General features: G+C 44.0%; 1 protein-coding gene across 3 annotated transcripts in view; it reads left to right on the top strand.

Moving 5' to 3' along the window:
- The first annotated feature begins 2,391 nt into the window (after positions 1 to 2,391).
- The window catches only part of PRKG2 (protein kinase cGMP-dependent 2), a 40,005-nt gene continuing 19,802 nt past the window's right edge, over positions 2,392 to 22,594 (top strand). For 2 of the 3 annotated variants that reach the window (XM_087737152.1, XM_087737150.1), the window contains exons 1-4: positions 2,471 to 2,568; positions 5,770 to 6,294; positions 15,014 to 15,180; positions 16,706 to 16,819. In XM_087737152.1, the coding sequence (XP_087593278.1) occupies positions 5,783 to 6,294; positions 15,014 to 15,180; positions 16,706 to 16,819 (793 nt within the window). In that variant the 5' untranslated portion in view covers positions 2,471 to 2,568; positions 5,770 to 5,782. Of the gene's footprint in view, positions 2,569 to 5,769; positions 6,295 to 15,013; positions 15,181 to 16,705; positions 16,820 to 22,594 lie in introns of all 3 variants that reach the window. The other variant, XM_087737151.1, reaches the window with a different exon arrangement.

The following is a 22,594-nucleotide window of genomic DNA, read 5'->3' as shown; positions in this document are numbered from 1 at the left end:
TGCTATCTCTTACAGTAGGAACTATTTTTTTATTCTATGGCTGTGCAGCAACAAGCATAGAAGGGCCTTCATCTTGACTGAGTCTGCTGATAATGAAGTGTGTAGTAGCTGTACACAAGTGTGTTCCTAGTGAGATTCCTACAAAAGATTATGTGCTGTGCAAACAGTAGGCATTCCTACCTCCTGGCCTGACACAGCCCAACCATTTCTTTCACAGTCCTGCCCTCAGTACGTTTTGCCTTGGGTAGGTTTTGCCACAGTGTTGAAACCGCATGACACTGTGAAATCAATGTATCTGTGCCCAGCGCCCCAGCTGCAGCATGTCCAGAACTGTGTTCAGGATTGCTCTGAGGCTGTCATTGCAGCTGATACATGACATAGGTCTCAATTTTTGCCACTCACTTTTAAAATTCTTAGTGCAGGGCTGGTTTTTTGTGCATTTGAGATGAAAGCAAGGATAGAGAGCTGGGTATTACATCATTGGTTGGTTGTTTTTTTCCATAATATCTCAGTTTAACTCTTTTAGTCATGCTTTGTTATCTAGGTTTTCCTTACCAAAAATCTTAGTCAGTAACATCCTCAACATGTGAACTGTTCATGTGTTTTAAGTTCCAGACTGCTGTTGGAATCTGTAGTAGTATCTTCAATGGCTTTTTTAAAATGGAACAGTTTTCTAACAATGTAAGCTACATGCCATGAACAGGACCAAAAAATCTGTTACAAGCTAAATGAAAATTTACCCTTTGACTCAATAGCTCAGTTGTAACACTTATTATCCAGGAGTTTAAACGAGAGAGTATATCCACTGCAGCTGTGTACTTTCTGATTATCAGGCTGCTGGTGAGAAAATAATTTCTGAAGACTCCTGGTAGGTGAACTGGGGGTACCCATTAGCTTTTTCACTTTACCAACAAAGAGCAAGACCCCATATAGCCCTGGTGTACCATAATTAGGGAGCAGTCTCTGGACTTGTGACTGCATTCCTTGTGGACCTTTGCAACAGGAAAAGAGGGTGCTGACGCATTGCCTCATGCAGGGAATCCGACTGAATTGCTGCTTCCCAGACCAGCTCACTTTCCAAGTGTAAGTGTAAGTGTAAACAGTTGCTGCGACATGTTTTCTCATCACATGCTTTTCTGATCACTGTAACATTTGTGTTTTGAGGTACTGAGTAGTCAGTGAAATGTATGTGGCCAACATTTATTTAGAATTTTGTCTTTTGTAATTGAGAACTCCATTGTAAGTAAAAGAATGCGCAGCCCTTCCCAGGCTGGTCCCATTAGAGTTTATGTGAGCTTTATCCCAGCCATAGGCAGCAATTGTGGAAGCCACGCTGAACACTGAGGTCTGTTGAAGCCAAAGGAGGATTTATAGGTAGGCAAGCTGACATTGGTGCATGTGATGGAGTTGCCTGGAGTATTTCATAAATATGCATTGGTAGAGATTTTTCACTAGTGGGGCTGCCAGGAATTGCACATAGGAGGGATACCAGCAAAGACTTTAGAGACTGCCTGTGATATTTCTCCTCCAGAGCTGGCACTTTTGATCAGCAATTTTAAGTTTGTGAGTGGGACAAGAAAGAATTTGGGGTGAATGTAAAGACAGTCTCAAAAAGAGAGGCTAAGCGTAGAGGAGAAAATTGGAGAGTCAGTGTCCTAGAGGCTACAGGCTGGGGTTAGACCAAGTCTGCTTGACAGCATCAGTTGTGCGTGCAGCTCTTCGGCTGTTGTAAAATCCTTTCATTGATGGTTTGGGTCTAACAGGCCTTGGTTTGAAGACAGCTGTTTTGAAGTACCATAAAGATATGGGCGAGGAGAGAACAGCCCCTGTGAAACCTGCACTTTACCAAGAGTCAATGTTGAACACAGAGGTAATGCTCCATTCTGGGGCAGGCCGTGGTGCTCCAGCCTGAGTGAGGACAGACCCTGGGACGTGAGAACGTACCTTGCAGGAGGGCTGTGCAGTGGTGCCTGGGGGTCAGTTTCAGAGAACAAAGGCTGTAGGATCTCTGCTACAGCTTAGCTGCTGTGTGCCCGATAGTCACACCAGGACCCTTCCACAGGGCAGGTGAAAGCCAGCAGGACAAACACTTGCCAACATGGCCCGAGCTGGGCCCTGCATTTACCTCACTGTGAAGTGGAATGGGCTGAGGAGCCCCGCTTGTCCCTGCGGCTCCTGACCCTGCCCGCCTGGGAGGGGGCATCTGCCTCCCTGCCGAGCCCGGACACTGCACCGGAGGCTCCCCGCAGCCCAGCGCCCCCTCAGCCCCCGCACGGCCCCACAGCCACCGCACCACCGCGGGAGCGACGAGCGGGCACCTCCGTGGCCGCCCCCCTCCCCTCCCCTTCCCTTCCCGCCGCACCTCCCGCCCGTCCGTGACGGGCAGCGAGCGAGGCGGGCAGCGGTGTTTCCGCCCGCCCCGGCTCCGCGGCGAGCGCGGGAGCGTCTGTTTGTCCTTCCTGCCGCCCAGCCCCGTCCTGTCTCGGGGCCTGGGCTCAGCCGAGCGCGCAGGTGAGGGCAACCCCGCGGGACCGGCGCCGAGGAGGAGGCACCGGGCGGCTCTGGCGGGTGCGTGCGGAGAGCTGGGGAGGCCGGGACCGCGCCGCGGCGGACGGGGAGCCTGGAGGAGCTGCGGCCTCCCTGGGGCGACGCCGGGCTCCGGCGGGGCGGGAGGTCTCGGCGCTGGCGCTGGCCCTGGCCCGGCAGCACCGGCACCCCGCGGCCCTGGGATGGAGCCGGTTTCCGAGGAGCGCAGCCCGGGCACTCGGCGGCGACTTGCGCTGCATCCCTTGAGCAGCCCGGGCCGAGTGGGCGAGCTGGCGGGGGCAGCCTCTTCTCTCCTGGGTGGGTTTGAGTCTGCCCGGTTCCTGGCCGCGTCTCTGCCAGTGGCAGACCACTCGAAAGAGCATTTAGTAAACCTAGAGCATGCTCTGGTTTTGCTTGTTGTCTCATTACGTGTAGATAAAGATTGGTCAAACCTTGGAGGCATCAGGTTTTAAGTTTTCTGTTAGACTTAACTACTGTAACGCTGAATTACCTGTCAGTCTTTTCTTGATTCCTGCTATGTACTTGGCCATGAGTTTCCTATACCAGTAGACAATAAAGGGCACCATGCGGAAACAGGGATCTGTCAGATCTGACTGCTTGTTCCATTGTACACTGATGATTAATTGTGCATATGGGAAGACAGAAGTTCCTAACGTGTTCACTCTAGTGCAATTTTTATATTATGCACTTTAATCGTCATCTCTTTATACAGTAAACCTGTTCTGTTTCTGGATACTATCTAAATAGTAGGTTTTTCTATGCCCTGGGGCAGTCACCTTATCCTTTTGTAAAGGTCATTTTAAAATGTCTGTGATATCCTTTTTTTTTAAATGCAGTGACTGGAACTGCACTTAGTAGCAGAGGCTGCCACCGTTTTGTGTGTGATGACATATTTTCTGTAATCTCCATTTTTACTCTCTATATTGTAACATTTAGTTTAGGTTGGTTGTTGTGTTGTTGTTTTGGGTTTTTTAAATATGTTTGCATGCTGAGCTAAGATCTTTGGTTAAGCCATACTCACTGACACACAGGTCCCTCTTCAGAGTTATTTGATTTGGTACCTTGATGTGCAATTTAAATTTAAATCCTCCTGTGCAGTAGATTTACCTTTATTTCTGACATACTGGAGCTGAAGCACCAGCTGTCAAAATGCATCCAGGAAATTGGGGCAAAAGAAAAATATTGTACAAAGTCACAATAAGCAAGACAGAGTTGAGAAGAAAGACTGTTTTAAGGAAAACTAGATTTTCAATGTGATTTGCAACTACCTTGTCAAGTATTTAAATTCTAACCCATTGAAGGCTGCAAACCAGAACAGAATTGTGCATGTTAAAAGTATGGTTATACTAGCTAGTAAAAGCAAATTGCTGAAGCTTCTCAATTTATTTCTTATTTTGTGATCAAGTTGTTGTTTCTTCTTGTTGACAAGTGTACCTTGTCAGGGGCATGTTCTTATCCAGTTCCAATGAAATGGTAAAAGAGATTAGCTTAAGCCACATCACTTGAGGTTCAACCTGAAAAAGTTATACTTCATTCATGAGGCAGACCAACAGCTGCTTTGGGCTTACTGATGAGTGATCACAATAGCAGCATGGTTGCCTGGTTAGTGCACCAGTACTTTTATAAAACTTATTAAAATAACTTATTGATGAGGTAAAAATCAGAGTCCAAGGAAACAATTTTCTGTTTCCTCTAAGGCAGGTGTGCTGTGCTGTGCTGTGGTCTTCTGCAATAGCAGGATACAACTGAACAGGATTCATCAAGCGCCTGAGCAGAGGTTTTGGGAAAAGCTCTATGTGGTGCTAAGGCCCGGACAATACAGCTCATTCCTTCTCTCCTGGTGGAGGTCTCCTCAGACTTGAACTAAACCAAACTCTAACCTGGCACTGTTGTGGCTCACAGATGGGATTTATAGTCAGGCATTGCTCCCCAAGACTAGTTCTGGGGTACAGTGGTTAGTGATTGTTGAACACTAGACTCCCAAAAGCAACGCGTTAGTTTTTCCCCCCCTCAGCTTTAATATAGTCTGACCTAAGCAGCAGGCACTTCTTCTTTGCTCCTCTTAAAATGATACAATAAAATATGCCAAAGATAGTGTCCAGGGAAGGAGGTGGGTCAGTGCAAATCTACTGAAGGCTGCTAGTTGCAGCACGTGCTTGGAGCATAGGTGTTCTGACAGGAGTCCAAGCTGGTTTTTTTCCTGGTCACTTTTCATGAGTAGACAATGGAAAGGGATAATTCCCCATAAAAGGCAATTGTTCCTTGACAGCAGTAGCTGCTGTTACACTATTACAAAATAGTGTAGAAAAGGTTAATAGAGAGAAGTCTTCCTGAAGCTGGCTTTTCCTAACTTTGATGTCCCTGGTTTTGTACTGGAAGAAACAAATAAAAGGAGGTAGTTCTTCATGCAAGAAGCAGACCTGTGCAACTCCTTGCTAGGGTCCTGCCAGGGTCTGCAGATATGAGGTTTATAGGGCTTAGAAGGGAAATGGGACAAGTACTAGGATTAGAAATCCATTGAGGATTAAATAAAGCATATCAGGCTCAGGAAATCTGAAATTTCAGACAGTATTTCCGTCAGGCATCCTATATGCTCATCCTGTTGATACCCTTTCCTGGGCATCTCCTTATGGCCATGGTTGGAGACAGTTTACAAGCTAGCCAGACCCCTGTTCTGATCAGTATGACTGTTCTTTTATGGTCATAACCCTTAAAGTTTGGGGTTTTTTAAAAATTGTTATTAATACATATGCTTAATAATCACATACCCTTTATGCCAGGCAGTTATGTATCCACTGGTTAAATTGCTCTGTGTACTCAGTAATTTTTCCTCAGTAGGGAAGTGACCCAACTTTTTTTTTGTTCCTAACAATTTTCTTGCTTCAGCAGTAGATCACAAGCCTTCCTCCTTCCTGCTGTTTGTTTTGTCTTTGTTAGGCTGATAGGAGCTTACACATCTCTTCTTCAACTGACAAAAAAAAAGTGGTAGCCATCAGATCTTTTGCTTTGTATCCACCAATCTACCTACTTCTTCTCTTTGCCCTTTACTCCTCTGACTTTCAGGACTGGAAAGGATGAAAGCAATCTGCTATGTTTACTATAGTTGTATATCTCAAATTCAGATGACAGTTAAATATTGAATTCATTACTTACCATTCCATGATTTTTTTTTTCTTCTTGTTGCGGAATGAAATAAAACTGCAAATTTATTTTACCACTTAGGTCTCTGGACAAAATGGGGAATGGATCAGTGAAACCCAAGCATCTGAGGCGGCCGGATAGACACGTAGCAAACCTCTCTATTGGCTGTGCTGGCAACCATAAGTTTTTGAAGGACGAAGGTCTAGGCATCAATGTGATCAATGGGCAAGCTGATATTCTTTGCAGCAGGGTGCTTGAACTGGAAAAGGAGCTGAAGAGAAAGGATCAAGAGTTGCAAGAGGGTCAAAGTCATGTTGCTGAGCTTCAGGAGCAGCTGGCTATGCAGACTAAGGTCATAGCAGAACTCACCAAGGAACTTCAGAGCAAGTGTATACAGTTGAACAAGCTGCAGGATGTTGTTAGCACTCAAGGAGAGTACTCTCTTCAACCTTCTCCATTTAAAGTGGCTTCAAGGATTCAAGTCTCTGCTGATAGGAGGAGAGGAGCCAAGGAAGGTGTATCTGCAGAGCCAACAACACGGCTGTATGATTCGAACAGACAAACTATGTTTTCCTTTGAAAAAGCAAGAGTCCGAAAGGATTCCAGGTGAGCTCATTTCAGGGGGATTATATGCTTGTGTTACAAGGCTATTACTTTTATTACAATGATATCCTCTCCTCATGATAAATCAAGATTAAAGTATCCATCTTTTTTATATCGGCTTTGTCACTGTGGTAGTTAGATGCTGGTTGAGTTTGTGCATAATTTCAACCAAGAATCATTTGTGTCCCACAGACTTAAGATGAAGAGTGGTGGGTAGCCTCTGTATTTTAGTTGAGGAGACTCTTATAGTCTCTTTGGGATTTATCTTTACTGCCAGCTAAGCAGAACCTAAGCATCTTCTCAGGTCTAGATTTGCCTAGTGCTTGCAGCTTAAGCTATACTCTGCATCACTGGTGAGCATGGGTTCAGATGCTTATTCCTATAGCATGGATGGCTTGGGAAGGAGCCGGTGGCCCCAGCTCAGCTCTCCCAATTGCAATATGGACACTGATTCTGAGCTGTGTACAAAGTTTGTCAGCCGAGTTTCAACTCAGGCTGGTGCAAAATATAATGAAATGTTTTGTATGGTGTGGTTATCCTCTTAGCAGCTTCTTCCTTCCCTCCAGCTTCTGACAGTCATGGTGTAGGAACCTAATTTTACTTGTTCCTCTTTGAATCCAATTATACTTCTAGCCTCTGCAAGAGCCAGAAATATCCATGGTCGCAGCTGACCTCGTGGACAGAGGTATCAGACTGGTATCCTTAAACATACCTTAGACCCTCTTTTACACTGCAGTGTAGACATAACCTGAGTGTCTGTTTTAACATGTTTGTAGCCAGAATCTATCTGGACTTCAGCCAGCAGCTTAAGTGCCTCAGACTTGTGGGGAGCTTTATTATTGTGTTAAGAATTCATGGTGCAGTTTGTACTGTAGTAGACCTGAGAGTTATCAGACTTGATTTCTCATTCATCATGGACTGTCTTGTGAACCAGAAAGGCTGCCTGAGTCACCATAAGGAGCTGAAATCTTTGTCTAGCAGTGTTTTTCCAGAGTAAGGGAACTGCATTAACATTTTATCACAAGTACTTGGGCAGTTTAAATAATTGTTTGTTTTAGGAGTGTTCTATTTGTAATTATCTGTCTTCTCCTTGGCATGATCCTTGTACTGCAGTCCACCAGATGGTTTTCTAGGGTGCTTTCAGAGACAGAATTGTAACACCACTGAGGAGCGAAGCAAAGAGAAGAGCCAGTTGATTAGCCAAGTGCAGCACTTTGCTGTTCAGAACAAAACCAAATATTGCAGCTTAAGTAATCTAAATGTGATGCTGATCATGCGATAGAAACAGAGCTAGAAATTTTCCTTCTTGATTCAGTGGCTCAGCACTTCTAAAAACATTTCCTTTTTTGTTGTATACCATCTCTGTTTTCTTGTCTTTCTAAAAGATTTAGTGTACCATAACAGGATAAAGGAACAGTTCTCTTCCTTTTCCCTCCTTTCATCTCTTACAATCTGGTTCAGAGATTGTCACTGTTGCTGCCAAGGCTCCCATAGATTCATAGCAATTTAGAACACACAATTCCTAAATTTATTCTGATATTTACTCCTCTGGAAACAACTGACTGCTTAAGTATGCACTGCATTGGCAGTAAGTGCACACCATCCTCCCCTCTCCTCCCCACCATTTCCAGCTTTTCTATGATTCTGTTCATACCTTTGTTTTCTTCTCTTCAGTACTTGCACATTTTTGAATTTTCATTTAAATTCTTCTCTTCCACAATGGCCATTAAACTTGGATTTATCTGCTAATTATTGTCCTTAGAGTAAGTAATTTGAGAGTGAAGTGGAACTCATCATTTATTTGATTATCTAGTGCTAGGAAGTGTACCAACTTGGGCAGAACAATTAGCATTAGAGAGTTTGCCATGTGTTCTATACAAAAAAAGAAGTTGCTCTTCAAGCTTCAGTGCGAAACTAAGTAAAAACAATTTTGGACATGCAACCAAATCTTCAACTTTTAATACTAAAATATTGATTTAACATAAATGTATGAGTTTTAACAGACTAAAGAGCTCATGTAAACATCTTTCATGGGAGTCAGGATTATGACTGAAGAAAAACGTATCTTGCAGCAGCCCTGCAGGAAAGGACTTGGGGGAACTGGTGGATGTTAAATTGAACATGAGGTGGCAACGTGTGCTTGCAGCCCAGAAAGCCAACTGTATCCTGGGCTGCATGAAAAGAAGAATAGCGAGCAGGTTGAGGGAGGTGATCCTCCCACTCTACTCCACTCTCAAGACCCCACCTGGAGTACTGTGTCCAGCTCTGGTGCCTGCAGCATGAGAAAGACGTGGACCTGTTAGAGTGGGTCCAGAGGAGGGCCATGAAAATCATCGGAGGGCTGGAACACCTCTCCTGTGAAGAAAGGCTGAGAGATTTGGGGTTGTTCAGCCTGGAGAAGAGAAGCCTCCAGGGAGACCTTATTGCAGTCTTTCAATATATAAAGACTGCTTATAAGAAAGAGAGATAAAGACTTTTTACCAAGGCCTGTAGTGACAGGACAGTGGCAAGAGTTTTAAACTGAAAGAAGGTAAGTTAGATTAGATATAAGGAAGAAGCTTTTTTACAATGAGGGTGGTGAGACACTGGAACAGGTTGCCCAGAAAAGTGGATGCTCCATCCCTGGAAGTGTTCAAGGTCAGGTTGGACAGGCCTCTGAGCAACCTGATGTAGTAGTGAAAGATGTCCCTGCCCATGGCTGGGGCATTGTATTAGATGATCTTTTAAGGTCCCTTACAACCCAAGTCATTCCATTCCCTCATCCTTTCTTCCATCATCTTACAGTTGATCTCTTGAATAGTAAATCATCAAAGGAGCAAGAATTAAGAAAAAGTGATTTCTAGAGTATCCTAAGTATTCAATGGATCATTCCAGACATTAAAAATGTATTTTCTTAGAATATTCAACTTACCTTCAACTTCATATTTTACCCAGTTTTCCTGGTTTCAGCTGGGATAGTTAAATTTCTTCCTAGTAGCTGGTAGAGTGCTATGTTTTGGATTTGGGATGAGAATAATGTTGATAACACACTGATGTTTTAGTTGTCACTAAGTAGTGCTTACACTAGTCAAGGACTTTCTAGCTTCCCGTGCTCTGCCAGGTGCACAAGAAGCTGGGAGGGGGCACAGCCAGGACAGCTGACCCAGACTGGCCAAAGGGCTATGCCATACCCTATGACATCATGCTCAGTATATAAACTGGGGGAGTTGGCCGGGGGGGGCAGTGGTCGCTGCTCAGGGATGTGCTGGGCATCAGTCAGTGGGTGGTGAGCAATTGTATAGTGTATCACTTGCTTTGTATATTATATTATTATTATTACTAGTATTACTGCTACTTTATTTTACTTCAATTATTAAACTGTTCTTATCTCAGCCCACAAGTTTTCTCACTTTTACCCCTCTAATTCTGTCCCCCATCACACCAGAGGGGTGGGGAGGTAGGGAGAGTGAGCGAGCAGCAATGTGGTGCTTAGTTGCTGGCTGGGGTTAAACCATGGCACCAGTGTTTTTAAACCTAATTTTCTGCAGTTAACCATTTTCCAGCTTTAGCTTTTGGTATGAAATAAAGTGGCAATCTTCCTGTGTTTTACATGTAGGTCCAAGAGCATGGCCCAGTAGTCAGGAAGACAATTAAATAGCAGAATATGGTCTTGTATTATTGGCATTACAGCAGGTGGGTTTTTTTTTTTTTTTGTTGTGGTTTTTTAGTGATGCTTTGTATTAATGTTCTTTTCAGTCTAAGTAGTCATGTAAAAGCCAGGTCAGACTAGTTTTGGCTTTATATACAGTCTAGACCATCTCCAGGATTTCATGTCTTTGAACCTTTGGCTAAGGTTCTGAAACTTAAATCTGTCTTATTAATGGGTACTTGTCATCTGCTTTGCAGTGATCAAAGTGACTTTTTTCAAGTATCTTAGGCTTTGAAAGACTAGACATCTCGGACTACAGTACAGCAAGTATGGGTGACTTGAGTTAATACATATGCAAGATACTAATGAAACCTCAATTCCTGTGGCATAATCAATTAAAAAAATTCTTGAAGATCATACCCAAAGTATTTGTCATTTGCAAGTTAACCTTTTTTTCCTGCCACAGCCAGCTTAACATTAGATGCTGCTCTGTGACAACTCGTAGACCTGGACAGAATGCTTTTTTAAACTACCCTTATAGAAAATGTATTTTATAAACCAACATACATTATAGTCACAGAGGGAAGAATTTATGCTTTCTCCAATAAATCAAGTAATAGTGAGAGATCTTGTTTAGACTTCTGGGGTGGGCACAGATATCTCTTTTGGTGTGATAGTGGCCAAAGTATCATTTGATCTTCCAAATACTTTGGAAGCAAACAGATGTGAAAAAAAAACACCACAAAACTATTTTGGGCATAGCACTACTATGCCTCTCAGTTAGATAAGCCTGTGATACACATGCACTTGTTTAAGCCACCATCACCTTGCTATTGAGACAACCAAATGCTGGAAGGTGCAAACATTTGGTTTCCTTACCTGGCCTGTGAAAACTGTAGTAGGTCAAATTCAAACAGTTGGCATACATATACACTTACAGTTGGCATAAGTATACAAAGTCTAACCTTCACTGTCTACAGAATTCTGTCCGCTGTAATTAAAAAATACTGATCCTTTAGCCTAACATGTCTATAGAAGTGTTTAGAGTTGCTGATATAAGTAGCTGCCTCCCCTTTACAGAGAGAGGACTTAATGCAGCCCCACTTAAGACAATGCATAAGACCACTGCACAGTGTTGCTATGCAGTTGTGAAAGGAGCTATTTCAGAGGGAAGGGAAGCTCCATGCTATGTTCTTGAAGTTTCATTGAGTCCAGAGTGTTACCAGTCCTTTTTAGAAACATTTGTAAAACAAACGGCACAATTTTATGCTATTCATTTAGCAGGGTTTTAAGTGCCATACTTTTGTTTGGAGTATCTCAGCATGAATGATTTTAATCGAAGTTTTAGGAGCTTTCAATGGTTCTTGATCTATCCCATAAGAGTGGGTGTTTTCTCATGTATATATTTCATCTCTTGAGCTAGTTGGATAAATACATCTCAGTTTCCAAAAATATGAGTTTTTCCTTAATGGGAGTTTGAGCATTGAAAATGTAACTAAAGGCTGAAGATTTTAGAGTTTGAACATGGTATATGAAAGCAGATCTCTCAAACAAGTCTTTCAAATGGAAAGTTTTTTTAATCTCTTATCCTTTGCAGTGTTAAGAATCTAGGTGTCTCAGTATCTGTAGAACTTGGTTCTCCATTTTTCACTGTCCTTCCAGAGCACACCATCACCATCAGCAGCATTTAAGCTGCCTGTATCAAGTCCCTTGCCATTATGGGCTCAGGATCATGACGCAGTTCTGTTATCAGCCATTACTGGTTGGGGAAGAACTATCTTGACACTTAACATTGATGTCTTTTACCAGTCAATGTCAGCAGATAACCAAAAATCTCTCATAAGTAGCAGAAAGATATATGAAGAGAAAGCATTGCTCTGCAAAGTATATGTTGTACTCTTGTACCTATGAGATTACATCTATCTTATGATGGGAATAAATTCCCAGTCCTGTTCACAAAAAGCCCTTCCTTAGAGTGTCAAGTGCTGTTTCTAGGGGTTGCCTGGGAATGTATGGAAAGGGGCAGGGGGAACATTTCCACAAGAGCTGACAGAAGGGGGCGGAACAAAGCCTGGAGAAGAATGCTATGGCAAAGCTGGCCCTAGGCAGTGAAGAGTCCTATTAGCGGTGGGACCAAGAAATACCTCAACATTTGTGTGGAGCTGTGCACCCCCTTTTTCACCTTTCATCAGGACAGTGACCGGCATGAGTACAGGATTAAATGTCTTCTGTCCTTTCAGGACATCTAGTTATTTCCAGCAGCAGTTCTCAAAAGTGGGGCAGGTATAGGAGAAGCTGAGGAAAACAACTGAGAGAAAACTGTTAGATAGATACTGTGCTGGATGCCCATGAAATGAGCAAGCAACTGATTCAAGAGCCTGAGCCATGGTTATGATACTCATGTGTCCTTCGTTCTGAGGCCAACTGCACTTTCTGAAAACAGCACGGTCTCCTATTCTGTAGTTCTGAAAGCTTTAGTGCTCATTTTAACTATCAGTTTATGAGCCATTACTGTATTTTATTGCAGTATTGTATGCATGATGCATGCCAGAGTAAATTAAATAAGCAAGGTTGTTTTTAGCAGAAAACAAAGTTAAAGCTTATATTTTAGTAACCCTGTTGCTTTCAGCAGAAGCTAAGTTATGATCTCTATTTCTAAACATAATCCTCATCATAGCTACTTGATTTTATTTTTCTTGCCTCATCTCATTACCTTTACTTATTTTCAGACATTATATGGCTAGTAACATTGTGAGTTTACTTACTTGCCTTAACTGTTTGTTCATTCCTGGATTTCCCTCAGGAGATTTTCACACATATCCTCGTTTTGATGATAACCTTGATAACTAGCAATAGTGGGCCTTAAATGCCTCAGAAAGCTGTTAGGGTGTTTATTTTGTTATGCAGATTCCTTACACATGCACATTAGGAACATGGGGACTTAAAGGCAGAATTTATCTTTCACTTCAGCAGTAAGGGAAAACTACTCAGTAGGCCCATAAAAGCACCATCAGTGCAGCAGTTTAATTGGGTTCGTTTCTGGCTTGGATTCAAGGCACTGCTTTATAGGAAGCCCCTGACCCAGAACATACACAAGTCAATCAGAACTCAGATTGCTCAGTATGTATGTATAGCCAGCTTTGTCTTGGTTGGTTAGTCATTATTAGTGGATTCATCCACTGTTGCTTTTTCTACATTTTCTTCTTCAAATCCAACCACTCTTCCACCAGCAGTTCAAATAGACTGTTCTTGTCTTTACAACTCACCCATTTATATGTATTTACTACTGCAGGAAATGATGCAGAGGCTCTGTCTCAGGGTGCAGCAAGAACAGGGTTGCTCCGCAAGAGCAAGTGAACCAGGGGTGACTACCACACAGACAATGCCCTCACTAACCAGGGCACCATCCCACAAGGTCTGGACAGGGTAGGCAGAGCAGGGTGGTAATAACAGGGTCCACCAGGAGTCCCAGAGAAGAGATCAATCAGACGCAAGTTCTAACAAAGAACAGAGACAAAGTACTTACAATATTGGGCCAATACCCATCCAGAAGACAAAACCAAAATCAATTATTTCTATAACAAAGCTCAGGCAAGAATTGAATGCCCAGACCTGAGCTTAAGTAGAGTATGCAGGCCAATGGGCAGAGGATGCATCTCTGGTGGTGGTCCCAAGTGAGGCTGATCAGGGTAGTTAAGGCCTATTACTGCCCTCAGGGCCCTGACAGGCTAGTTCTTGATCACTGATGTGCCTGCTTTACCTGCCTTTTGTCTGACTTTTACAGACACCCTGAAGCTTTTCCAAAGACTTCTTAATAAAACAACTTGGGATGGCTGTAGTTTGCTATAGCATCACCAAAGTGCAATATAATATAAGGCTATTTCCCTGAATGCTGAATTTCAGAAAGCGAAGAGGTCGGCATTAATAGCTGTGCACCTATATCCACAAGCCCTTGTGTCATATTTTTACTTCTGATTATACCCTAAAAATTCCTAAAAGCAGTAGAGGAAAGGGCCTGCTTTGGGAAGATTCTCTCATGTCTGGTCATTCTTAATGAGACAATATATTTGGCATCCCACATGAGCAAACTACTACAGGATTTTTATTCAGATAAGAGCATTTATGCTGTTTGTTGTCATTTGTGCAAAGGAAGTGGACATAGCAGAGGTAGGAAGAGTTTTGCAGGGAGGTAGATGGAGGGCAAAGAGCAGTGCAGGAGGGACCAGCACTAACCCTCCACCTCCACACACACCTCTCCGGGATCCTGGACTTATTTTGTGAATTTTGGGACAATGTTCAACAGGTACTTTGCAAGCTCACCTTGCGATTGTGTCCTGATTATAAATTTGCTTAGTAACTATGAACAGGGAATGCCACAGGATCAATGTTATTTTGCAGGGGCAAGGGAAGTTCTCTGCAGTCATTTTTTTTAACCACATTCATTTAGAACTTCCTTCGTTTTTCCCACGACCAATGTCTTCTAACTTTCTCCTAAGAAACAGCAGCACCTGTTAATCATGTTTCTGCATACTTTTCTCTCCTTGCATCTTTCCTCACCACAAGGAGAAACTCTTGATGAGGTCTTAGTACCACCAGTGTTGACTTTAACCTTATTACTATCATCAGTGTTATGTTTTTGCTGGATATTAGAAAAAATGTATTAGAGTGTTAGAAAAGTGGACCTGATTTTATAACAAGTTGCCGTTCCTGTACAGGTGGTGGTATGTGAAGACATACCTTTCACATTTCTTTCCTACAGATAAGCAAGGCTATGTACCTTAGTTGTGCAATGGGGAAAGCATACGGTGAGAAACAGTGCAAAACCTTCTGGGGAGTGTGTCTTCTACTGGGAGCCTTTTTACATCTAACCTGATGCTTTCTGCAGGCAGGGTCATGCAGGAGGAGAGAGGCCATAGGCTGGCACTGCTAATGGGACACATGTTAATTGCAAGGATTGTAACATTTGTCAGTGGTACTGGTCATGTGAGTGTCAGAAATGAGAGGAAACATCTTGAGAGGAATGAGTGCCTGGTGAATAATATATCTCAGCTATGCTGGATCTTTTAAACTTTGGGTTTTTTTGTTTGAAACCAGTGAGAAGAAGCTTATCACGGATGCCCTGAATAAAAATCAGTTCTTGAAGAGACTGGAGCCTCACCAGATCCGAGATATGGTGGAATGTATGTATGAAAGGACTTTCCAGCAAGGGAGCTATGTCATCAGACAGGGAGAGCCAGGCAATCACATTTTTGTGCTCAAAGGTAAATACTGCTTAGTCGTACAATGCACAAGTGCAAGAAACAAGAAGGTCATTTAGAAGTCTTTGCAGGAAACCACAATGATGATGTTTGTGCTTTTAAATCATTTATGCTGGCCCTGTTGAGGGCAATGCAAGTTTTACCTGTGACTTTTATGAAACAGAGTGAGAGCAACAAAAAGCGCCTTAGAAACTTGAACCTTGATTTAATGCTATTTCATGACCTCTTTCATTCCTGAAAGCCTAGAGGTCAGAAAATCCTTTCTGTTGTAGGTACAGCCTTTCTTCTCCAAAGAGCAGGTATAATTTAAAATACGGGAAACTACTCAATGGTGAAGCCACTTCTGAAATAAACTTACTTTTCAACATTATGAGAGCTTATACCAGTTCTCTGTGTATGGGAAATTGAGAAAGTCTGAGTTTACTGTTCTCCAAGCTTAGAATTCTTTTTCAAAAGAGCTGCGTGTTTTTTCTGGGAAAAAAAACCCAACAAAGCAAAAAACAATCTTTAGGATAAGAAGACTTTCCTAAAATAATGCCAACAGCTCTGAAGTAATCTCACTGCAGTTGTCTGTACTGACTGCTACCGTGCTTACACTCAAATCTTAAATTAAAGATCAGCCATAGTGGAGCCCAAGTTTAACACCTGAAAGTTGCTCCTAGCGGCAATACTCTCTTGCATCATCTCACCATAAAAAAAAAATCAGTATTTGTGATTAATTTGCATACTTCATCAATTCTGGGCCACTAGAAGGCCCAAAGGCTCCTATGAATTAGAGTTCATGCTGTAAGGAGTATGTTCTCTTGAGGCAGGCATATTTAAGCCAGGAGCATACTGGTATATGTTGGAAAGCACATCTTCTGGCTTCTAGGTTAGTTTGAAAAATTGATGGTAGCCGTGTTAGGATAACATAGATGGTGCAAGGAGAAAGAGGAGGCAGGTTTGTAATGGGGTAGTCATATCGTTGCTAGATAAAATGATAATATTTTGAAAAACAGATGAAATACGAGGAAGAAGTTGTGCACCTGGGAATTTTTCTGGCACATTAGACCTTTTCTGAGGAGTCAGTGGGTGTCTTGGAGAGAAGACGGCCAAACTTTATGCATGTTTAAGGGAAGGTTTTTTTGGGCCATAACCTGTGAAGAAATTCAGACTTTCTTTGACTTTTGCTAGGTTTGTAGTAAGGCTCAAGGACAATTTCTTAGAAGAAGCTTTAATGTGCTTTCCATTTTTCTGCCCTCTCCTTTGCATTCTGCACATATATACAAATACACATGTATGAACAGTGTTGAAAAGTTTCTCTCAGCTTTCCCTCCCGTCCAGAGCAGATTTGTAGATTAGCAATACATTTAAAAAAAAAACAACTCTCTACTGGTTTGTACATGTGTTTCAAAGCACTGTTTGCATCATTGCTCCCATTCCTGTGTTCCACGGAGTGGTGAAGCCAGAAATATATTGATTTGTTTTCCCTTAACTCTGTGCAGTTGAGCTCAGTTTTAATACCTATTATCCTGATGATTTTTAACAGAGGGCAGTCTGGAAGTCTTTCAGCAGAATAAACTACTCTCCTCAATACCTGTGTGGACGGCATTTGGTGAACTAGCCATTTTGTACAACTGCACACGGACAGCCTCTGTGAAAGGTACCTAAGGTTTATTATATCAATGTTGCTCAAAATGAAAACTATGTACTTTTGTGAGGTCCCTGTTATATCCAGATTTTCTTTCAAGTTTTCATTTAATAGATATCTGCCTGTCCTGATTATCTACAGTAAGCTCGTGTTTCCTTCCTTGGGTTCTTTCTGCTTGGGAACTCTAATAATATTATGCCATGATTATAATTCCATCTCTAGCACAACCTTTGATAAACAGTTAGGCATCTCCAAAGTATGCTGATTAGCCAGATCTGTACCAAACTAACTGCTAAGGAAGGATTATGTTTTAAAGTTGAATGAATTAGTAGCAGTGATGGTCTTTGGCTCTTATGTTCTTGTGTCAAATGCAACCCTGAGGATGAAATTACAGTAAGTTTGAAAAGATTAGAATCATGGCATTTTTAATAGAGCAGATAAAGCCTAATTCAAGAGGAAATAAACTATATAGGAATTAGTTGCTTTTGTACTTCTTTTAGTTTTGTATCATTAAGTTACTGAGTCTTGCCAAGGTCCATTTGCACCTGGCATTTGTGACTGGCACTCGGGAGAAGATTTGAATTTGATCTCAACTGTGGGAGTGGGAGAGATTAAACTTGTAGGTGAGATGTGCTGGTTCTCTGAGGCAAATACTGATTCTTGCTTTGTGTTTACCGGCTGACCCGGATGGAGTTAAGTGTTGCTCTAATACAAATATCCCTCTTCCTGCATAAGACTGGGTATTCACCCATTAAGTACCCCTTGATTCCTTTTCTAACCTGGCATAATTATTCTGTGACAGACCAGTAAGTGACCAAGTACAATTAAATTAATCATTTTTCCACTCTCCACCATTCCATAAATATTACTTGTATTTGAAGGGTAATTTCTGTTCTTGTCTAAATCTGCAGGAACTTGGAACCACCAGTAAGTATGAAGAGTTCATGTTGACTTAAAAAGGAGCAAATGGAATAGAACAAGAACTTGTTAGCTTTAAAAGCTTCTGGTCTTTCTTCCTGCACCCAGTTTAAGCACTTAATCATTGCTGGCTGTGCAGATGGAAGTTATTACATGTAATCTGTTTTTGTTGCTGCCTGATAAACAGAACAGCATCAATAATGTGATTATTTCTTTTACTAGCACACTGTTCTACTTGAATATGTTCCCTATTTTTCTTTTTTGCCTGCTTTATAGTATTAGCATTATAAAGCAGTGTTTCTGCATAGTAAGATGTCATGCTTTAGACCTTTATTAACATTAATTGGTTTTGAGGTAGGACAAGAAAGGGTGTTTGAGTACTTAAAATCACTGCAGAAACCCACCCATCCCCAACAGCTTTCCTGTGTTTCTTGTTGTGGAGGAAGAGCAGTACAATGCCGTAACTGAGCACAACTAGTAAATCATAGAATCATAGAATCGTCAAGATCGGAAAAGACCCTTAAGATCATCGAGTCTAACCGTTAACCTAGCACTGCCAAGTCCACCACTAAACCATGTCCTCAAGCACCACGTCTACCCATCTTTTAATTTACCTCCAGGGATGGACACTCAACCACTTCCCTTGGCAACATGTTCCAATGCTTGACCACCCTCTCGGTGAAGAAGTTTTTCCTAATATCCAACCTAAACCTCCCCTCACGCAGGTTGAGGCCATTTCCTCTCATCCTATCACTCGTTGCTAGGGAGAAGAGACCGACCCCCACCTCGCCACAACCTCCTTTCAGGTAGTTGTAGAGAGCAATAAGGTCTCCCCTCAGCCTCCTCTTCTCCAGGCTAAACAACCCCAGTTCCCTCAGCTGCTCCTCCTAAGACGTGTGCTCTAGACCCTTCACCAACTTCGTGGCCCTCCTCTGGACACGCTCCAGCACCTCGATGTCCTTCTTGTAGGGAGGGGCCCAAAACTGAACACAGCACTCGAGGTGCGGCCTCACCAGTGCCGAATACAGGGGCACAATCACCTCCCTGGTCCTGCTGGCCACACTATTCTTGATACAGGCCAGGATGCCATTGGCCCTCTTGGCCACCTGGGCACACTGCTGGCTCATGTTCAGGCAGCTGTCAACCAACACCCCCAGGTCCTTTTCCGCCAGATAGCTCTCCAGCCACTCCTCCCCCAGCCTGTAGCATGGCATGGGGTTGTTGTGACTGAAGTGCAGGACCTGGCTCTTAGCCCTGTTGAATCTCATGCAGTTGGCCCCAGCCCATCGGTCCAGTCTGTCCAGGTCCCTCTGTGGGGCCTTCCTACCCTCCAGCAGATGGACACTTCCACCCAACTTGGTGTCATCTGCAAACTTACTGAGGGTGCAGTCGATCCCCTCATCCAGATCATCAATGAAGATATTGACCAGGACCGGCCCCAGTACTGAGCCCTGGGGAACACCACTCGTGACCGGCCGCCAACTGGATTTGACTCAATTCACCACCACTCTCTGGGCTCGGCCGTCCAGCCAGTTTTTAACCCAGCGTAGAGTGCACCCATCCAAACCGTGAGCAGCCAGCTTCTCCAGGAGAATGCTGTGGGAGACAGTGTCAAAGGCCTTACTAAAGTCCAAGTAGACAACATCCACAGCCTTCCCCTCATCCACTAAGCGGGTCACCTTATCATAGAAGGAGACCAGGTTAGTGAAACAGGATCTCCCTTTCATAAACCCGTGCTGGCTGGGCCTGATCCCTCGGTTGTCCCACACTTGCTGCATAATGGCACTCAAGATGACCTGCTCCATGACCTTCCCCAGCACCGAGGTCAGGCTGACAGGCCTGTTGTTCCCAGGATCCTCCTTCCGACCCTTCTTGTAGAGGGGTGTCACGTTTGCTAGTTTCGAGTCATCCGGGACCTCCCTGATTGACCAGGACTGCTGATAAATAATGGAGAGTGGCTTGGCCAGCTCCTCTGCCAGCTCCCTCATTATCCTCGGGTGGATCCCATCTGGGCCCATGGACTTGTGCGCATCCAGGTGGAGGAGCAGGTCAGTGACTGCCACCTCTTCAACAACTGGGACTTCACTCTGCGTCCTATCTCTGTCTCCCAGCTCAGGGGCCTGAAAAACCCGAGGATGACTAGCTTGACTATTAAAGACTGAGGCAAAGAAGGCATTAAGTACCTCTGCCTTCTCCTCATCCTTCGTGGCAAGGTTACCTTCTGCATCCAACAAAGGAGGGAGATTCTCCCTGGCCCTCCTTTTGTCACTAACATATTTATAAAAACTTTTTTTGTTGTCTTTAACGGCAGTAGCCAGTTTAAGTTCCAGCTGTGCCTTCGCCTTCCTGATCTTCTCCCTGCAAATCCTCACAACATCCTTGTAGTCCCCCTGAGTCGCCTGCCCCTTCTTCCAAAGGTGGTAGGCTCTCCTTTTTTTTCCTGAGTTCTAGCCAGAGCTCCCTGTTCAGCCAGGGCAGTCTTCTCCCCCGCCTGCTCAACTTGCGGCACATGGGGACGGCCTGCTCCTGCGCCTTTAAGATTTCCTCCTTGAATAACGTCCAGCCTTCCTGGACTCCTTTGCCCTTCAGGACTGCTTCCCAAGGGACTCTGTTAACCAGACTCCTAAACAGCCCAAAGTCCGCCCTTCTAAAGTAGTGGTCTTGCTGACCCCCTTCCTTAACTCTCCTAGAATTGAAAACAGTCAAAACACTCTAACATACAGGGCTACCCCTCCCCCTCTCTTTCCTAGCCTGTCCCTTCTAAAGAGCTTGTAGCCATCCATTGCAGCACTCCAGTTATGTGAGTCATCCCACCACGTTTCCGTGATGGCGACCACATCATAGTTTTCCTGCCGCACAGTGGATTCCAGCTCCTCCTGCTTATTGCCCATGCTGCGTGCATTGGTGTAAATGCACTTCAGTTGGGCTATAGATCTCTTCACCAACACAGGCATGCCACCCCTAGGCTCATCCCAAGCAAGACTGGTTTTATCCCCTTCCCCCTTCACATCTCTCTTTAAGCTTTAAAGCTCTCTCAACTATGCCAGCTAACTCCTGGGCCAGGATCCTTTTCCCGCTTTGCAACAGGTGAACCCCATCTGACTCCAGCAGGCCTGGTGCCATGTAAACTGCCCCATGGTCGAAAAACCCAAAATTCCATCGCTGGCACCAGCCTCCAAGCCACGTGTTGATGAGGTGGGTCCTCCTGTTCCTTTCCATATGCCTCCCAGCTACTGATGGGATGGAGGAAAACACCACCTGTGCTCCTGATCCTTCAAGCAATCGCCCTAGCTCTCTAAAGTCCCTTTTGATTGTCTTGATGCCACTATCAGCTATCTCATCACTGCCGACTTGAACAACCACTAGTGGATAATAATCGGAAGCTTTCACCAGTCTGGGGAGCTTCCTGGTAACGTTTCTTATCCTTGCCCCAGGGAGGCAGCAGACTTCCCTATGGGATGGGTCCAGTCGGCAGATCGGGCCCTCTGTTCCCCTCAGAAGGGAGTCACCTACGACAATTACCCTTCTTTTTTTCTTGCCGATGGCCGTTGTAATGTGCGGGGCTGACTGCTTCCCCCCAGTGAACCCTTTGGATGGATCCCTGTCTGTATCTTCATCCTTCTGGCCCTCAGGTTGTGTAAGGACACCTGGAGAGGTGAGGTGGGCCAGGAGAGGATTCGCCTGGTGCGCCGAGCTGGGATCTGCATCCATCCTTCTCCTTGTCTTGGGTCCCCTCCCTCTGTCTGACTGTACAAGGGCAGGGGAGCCTCTCCCTCACTTGATGCTTCTGTCCGGCCTGGTCATCTCAGGGATGGTAGGGACTGGCTCCACCAGTCTATCTCCCTCTCGCACTCCCTGATACTCCTCAATCTTGCAACTTCTTCTTTCAGCTCTGCCACCATGCTGAGCAGATCCTCCACCTGCTCGCACCTCACGGAGGTGTTGTCTCGGCAGTACCTTGTCACCAGAGCAAGGTTCTGGCACTCCCTGCAGCCAGAGACCTGGGTGGCTGCATGTTTTAGTGGGAGCTCCGTCTGCGTCACCACATCCCTTCTGGTGATGGCTCTTGTCCGAGCGGAAACCATGGCTAGGCCTCTTCCAGGAGGGCGTAGACCACAAGGAGAGCTCGACAGCTGCCTGCTCGCTCTGCCTGCGCGAACTGCCACGCAAACTGCCGCGCCATGCCCTTTCTGACGCGCCACGCCCTGTTTGCCTGTCCTATTTGCCATGCTCCTGGTCACTCACTGGTAAATATACATGTGAAAACCCTTTCTTGATGCTGGATCTAGTGACACCGTTTACCTGCAGTCTTTGAAAACTGACAAGTGAAGGACTGTAGCCAGACAGCATTTCAATGGGTGCTGCTACTCAGCAGCATCTTTACATGCAGTAGCTGTATTTGAATCTGGGAGTGTGATTTAGTCCTATGTTTCTGAATTTCAATTCCTCTGTCTCATCTTTGAGATTACAGGCTTTTTTCTAGCTATGTAATTGCTTTATTTAGTTAAGGTGCAAGATACAGGAAATGCATTCATGATAGCTTGGATACTTGCCATATTTTCTTCGTGCGAAGTAAACTGAAAGATGTTATTTAGGAGAAAAATAAACCGAAAGCAATACCTTTGTTCTCTCTTCCAGCATCCAAAAATATTTTTTGAGCTATTTTGATAAATGGCAGTTAAGAGCCAGTTAAGAGTGTATATCAGGGTTAAGTACAAAGACCGATGGCTGTGTGTTGTTTTAAACCTGGCATTTTTCTTTCCTTTAAAAATAATTCAATGTTTATGATAAATTGAGGAAATCAGTTGCTCTAATTTTTTTCTGTAGCTTTCCTTTATCCCAGAGAAAACAGATTTGTTCCTTCTTATG

The sequence above is a fragment of the Nipponia nippon genome, unplaced genomic scaffold (genome assembly GCF_047370975.1).
Source record: "Nipponia nippon isolate SJK-2023a ecotype South Korea unplaced genomic scaffold, ASM4737097v1 scaffold_6, whole genome shotgun sequence".
Taxonomy (NCBI): Eukaryota; Metazoa; Chordata; class Aves; order Pelecaniformes; family Threskiornithidae; genus Nipponia; species Nipponia nippon.
This window is presented reverse-complemented; position numbering and strand designations above follow the sequence as displayed.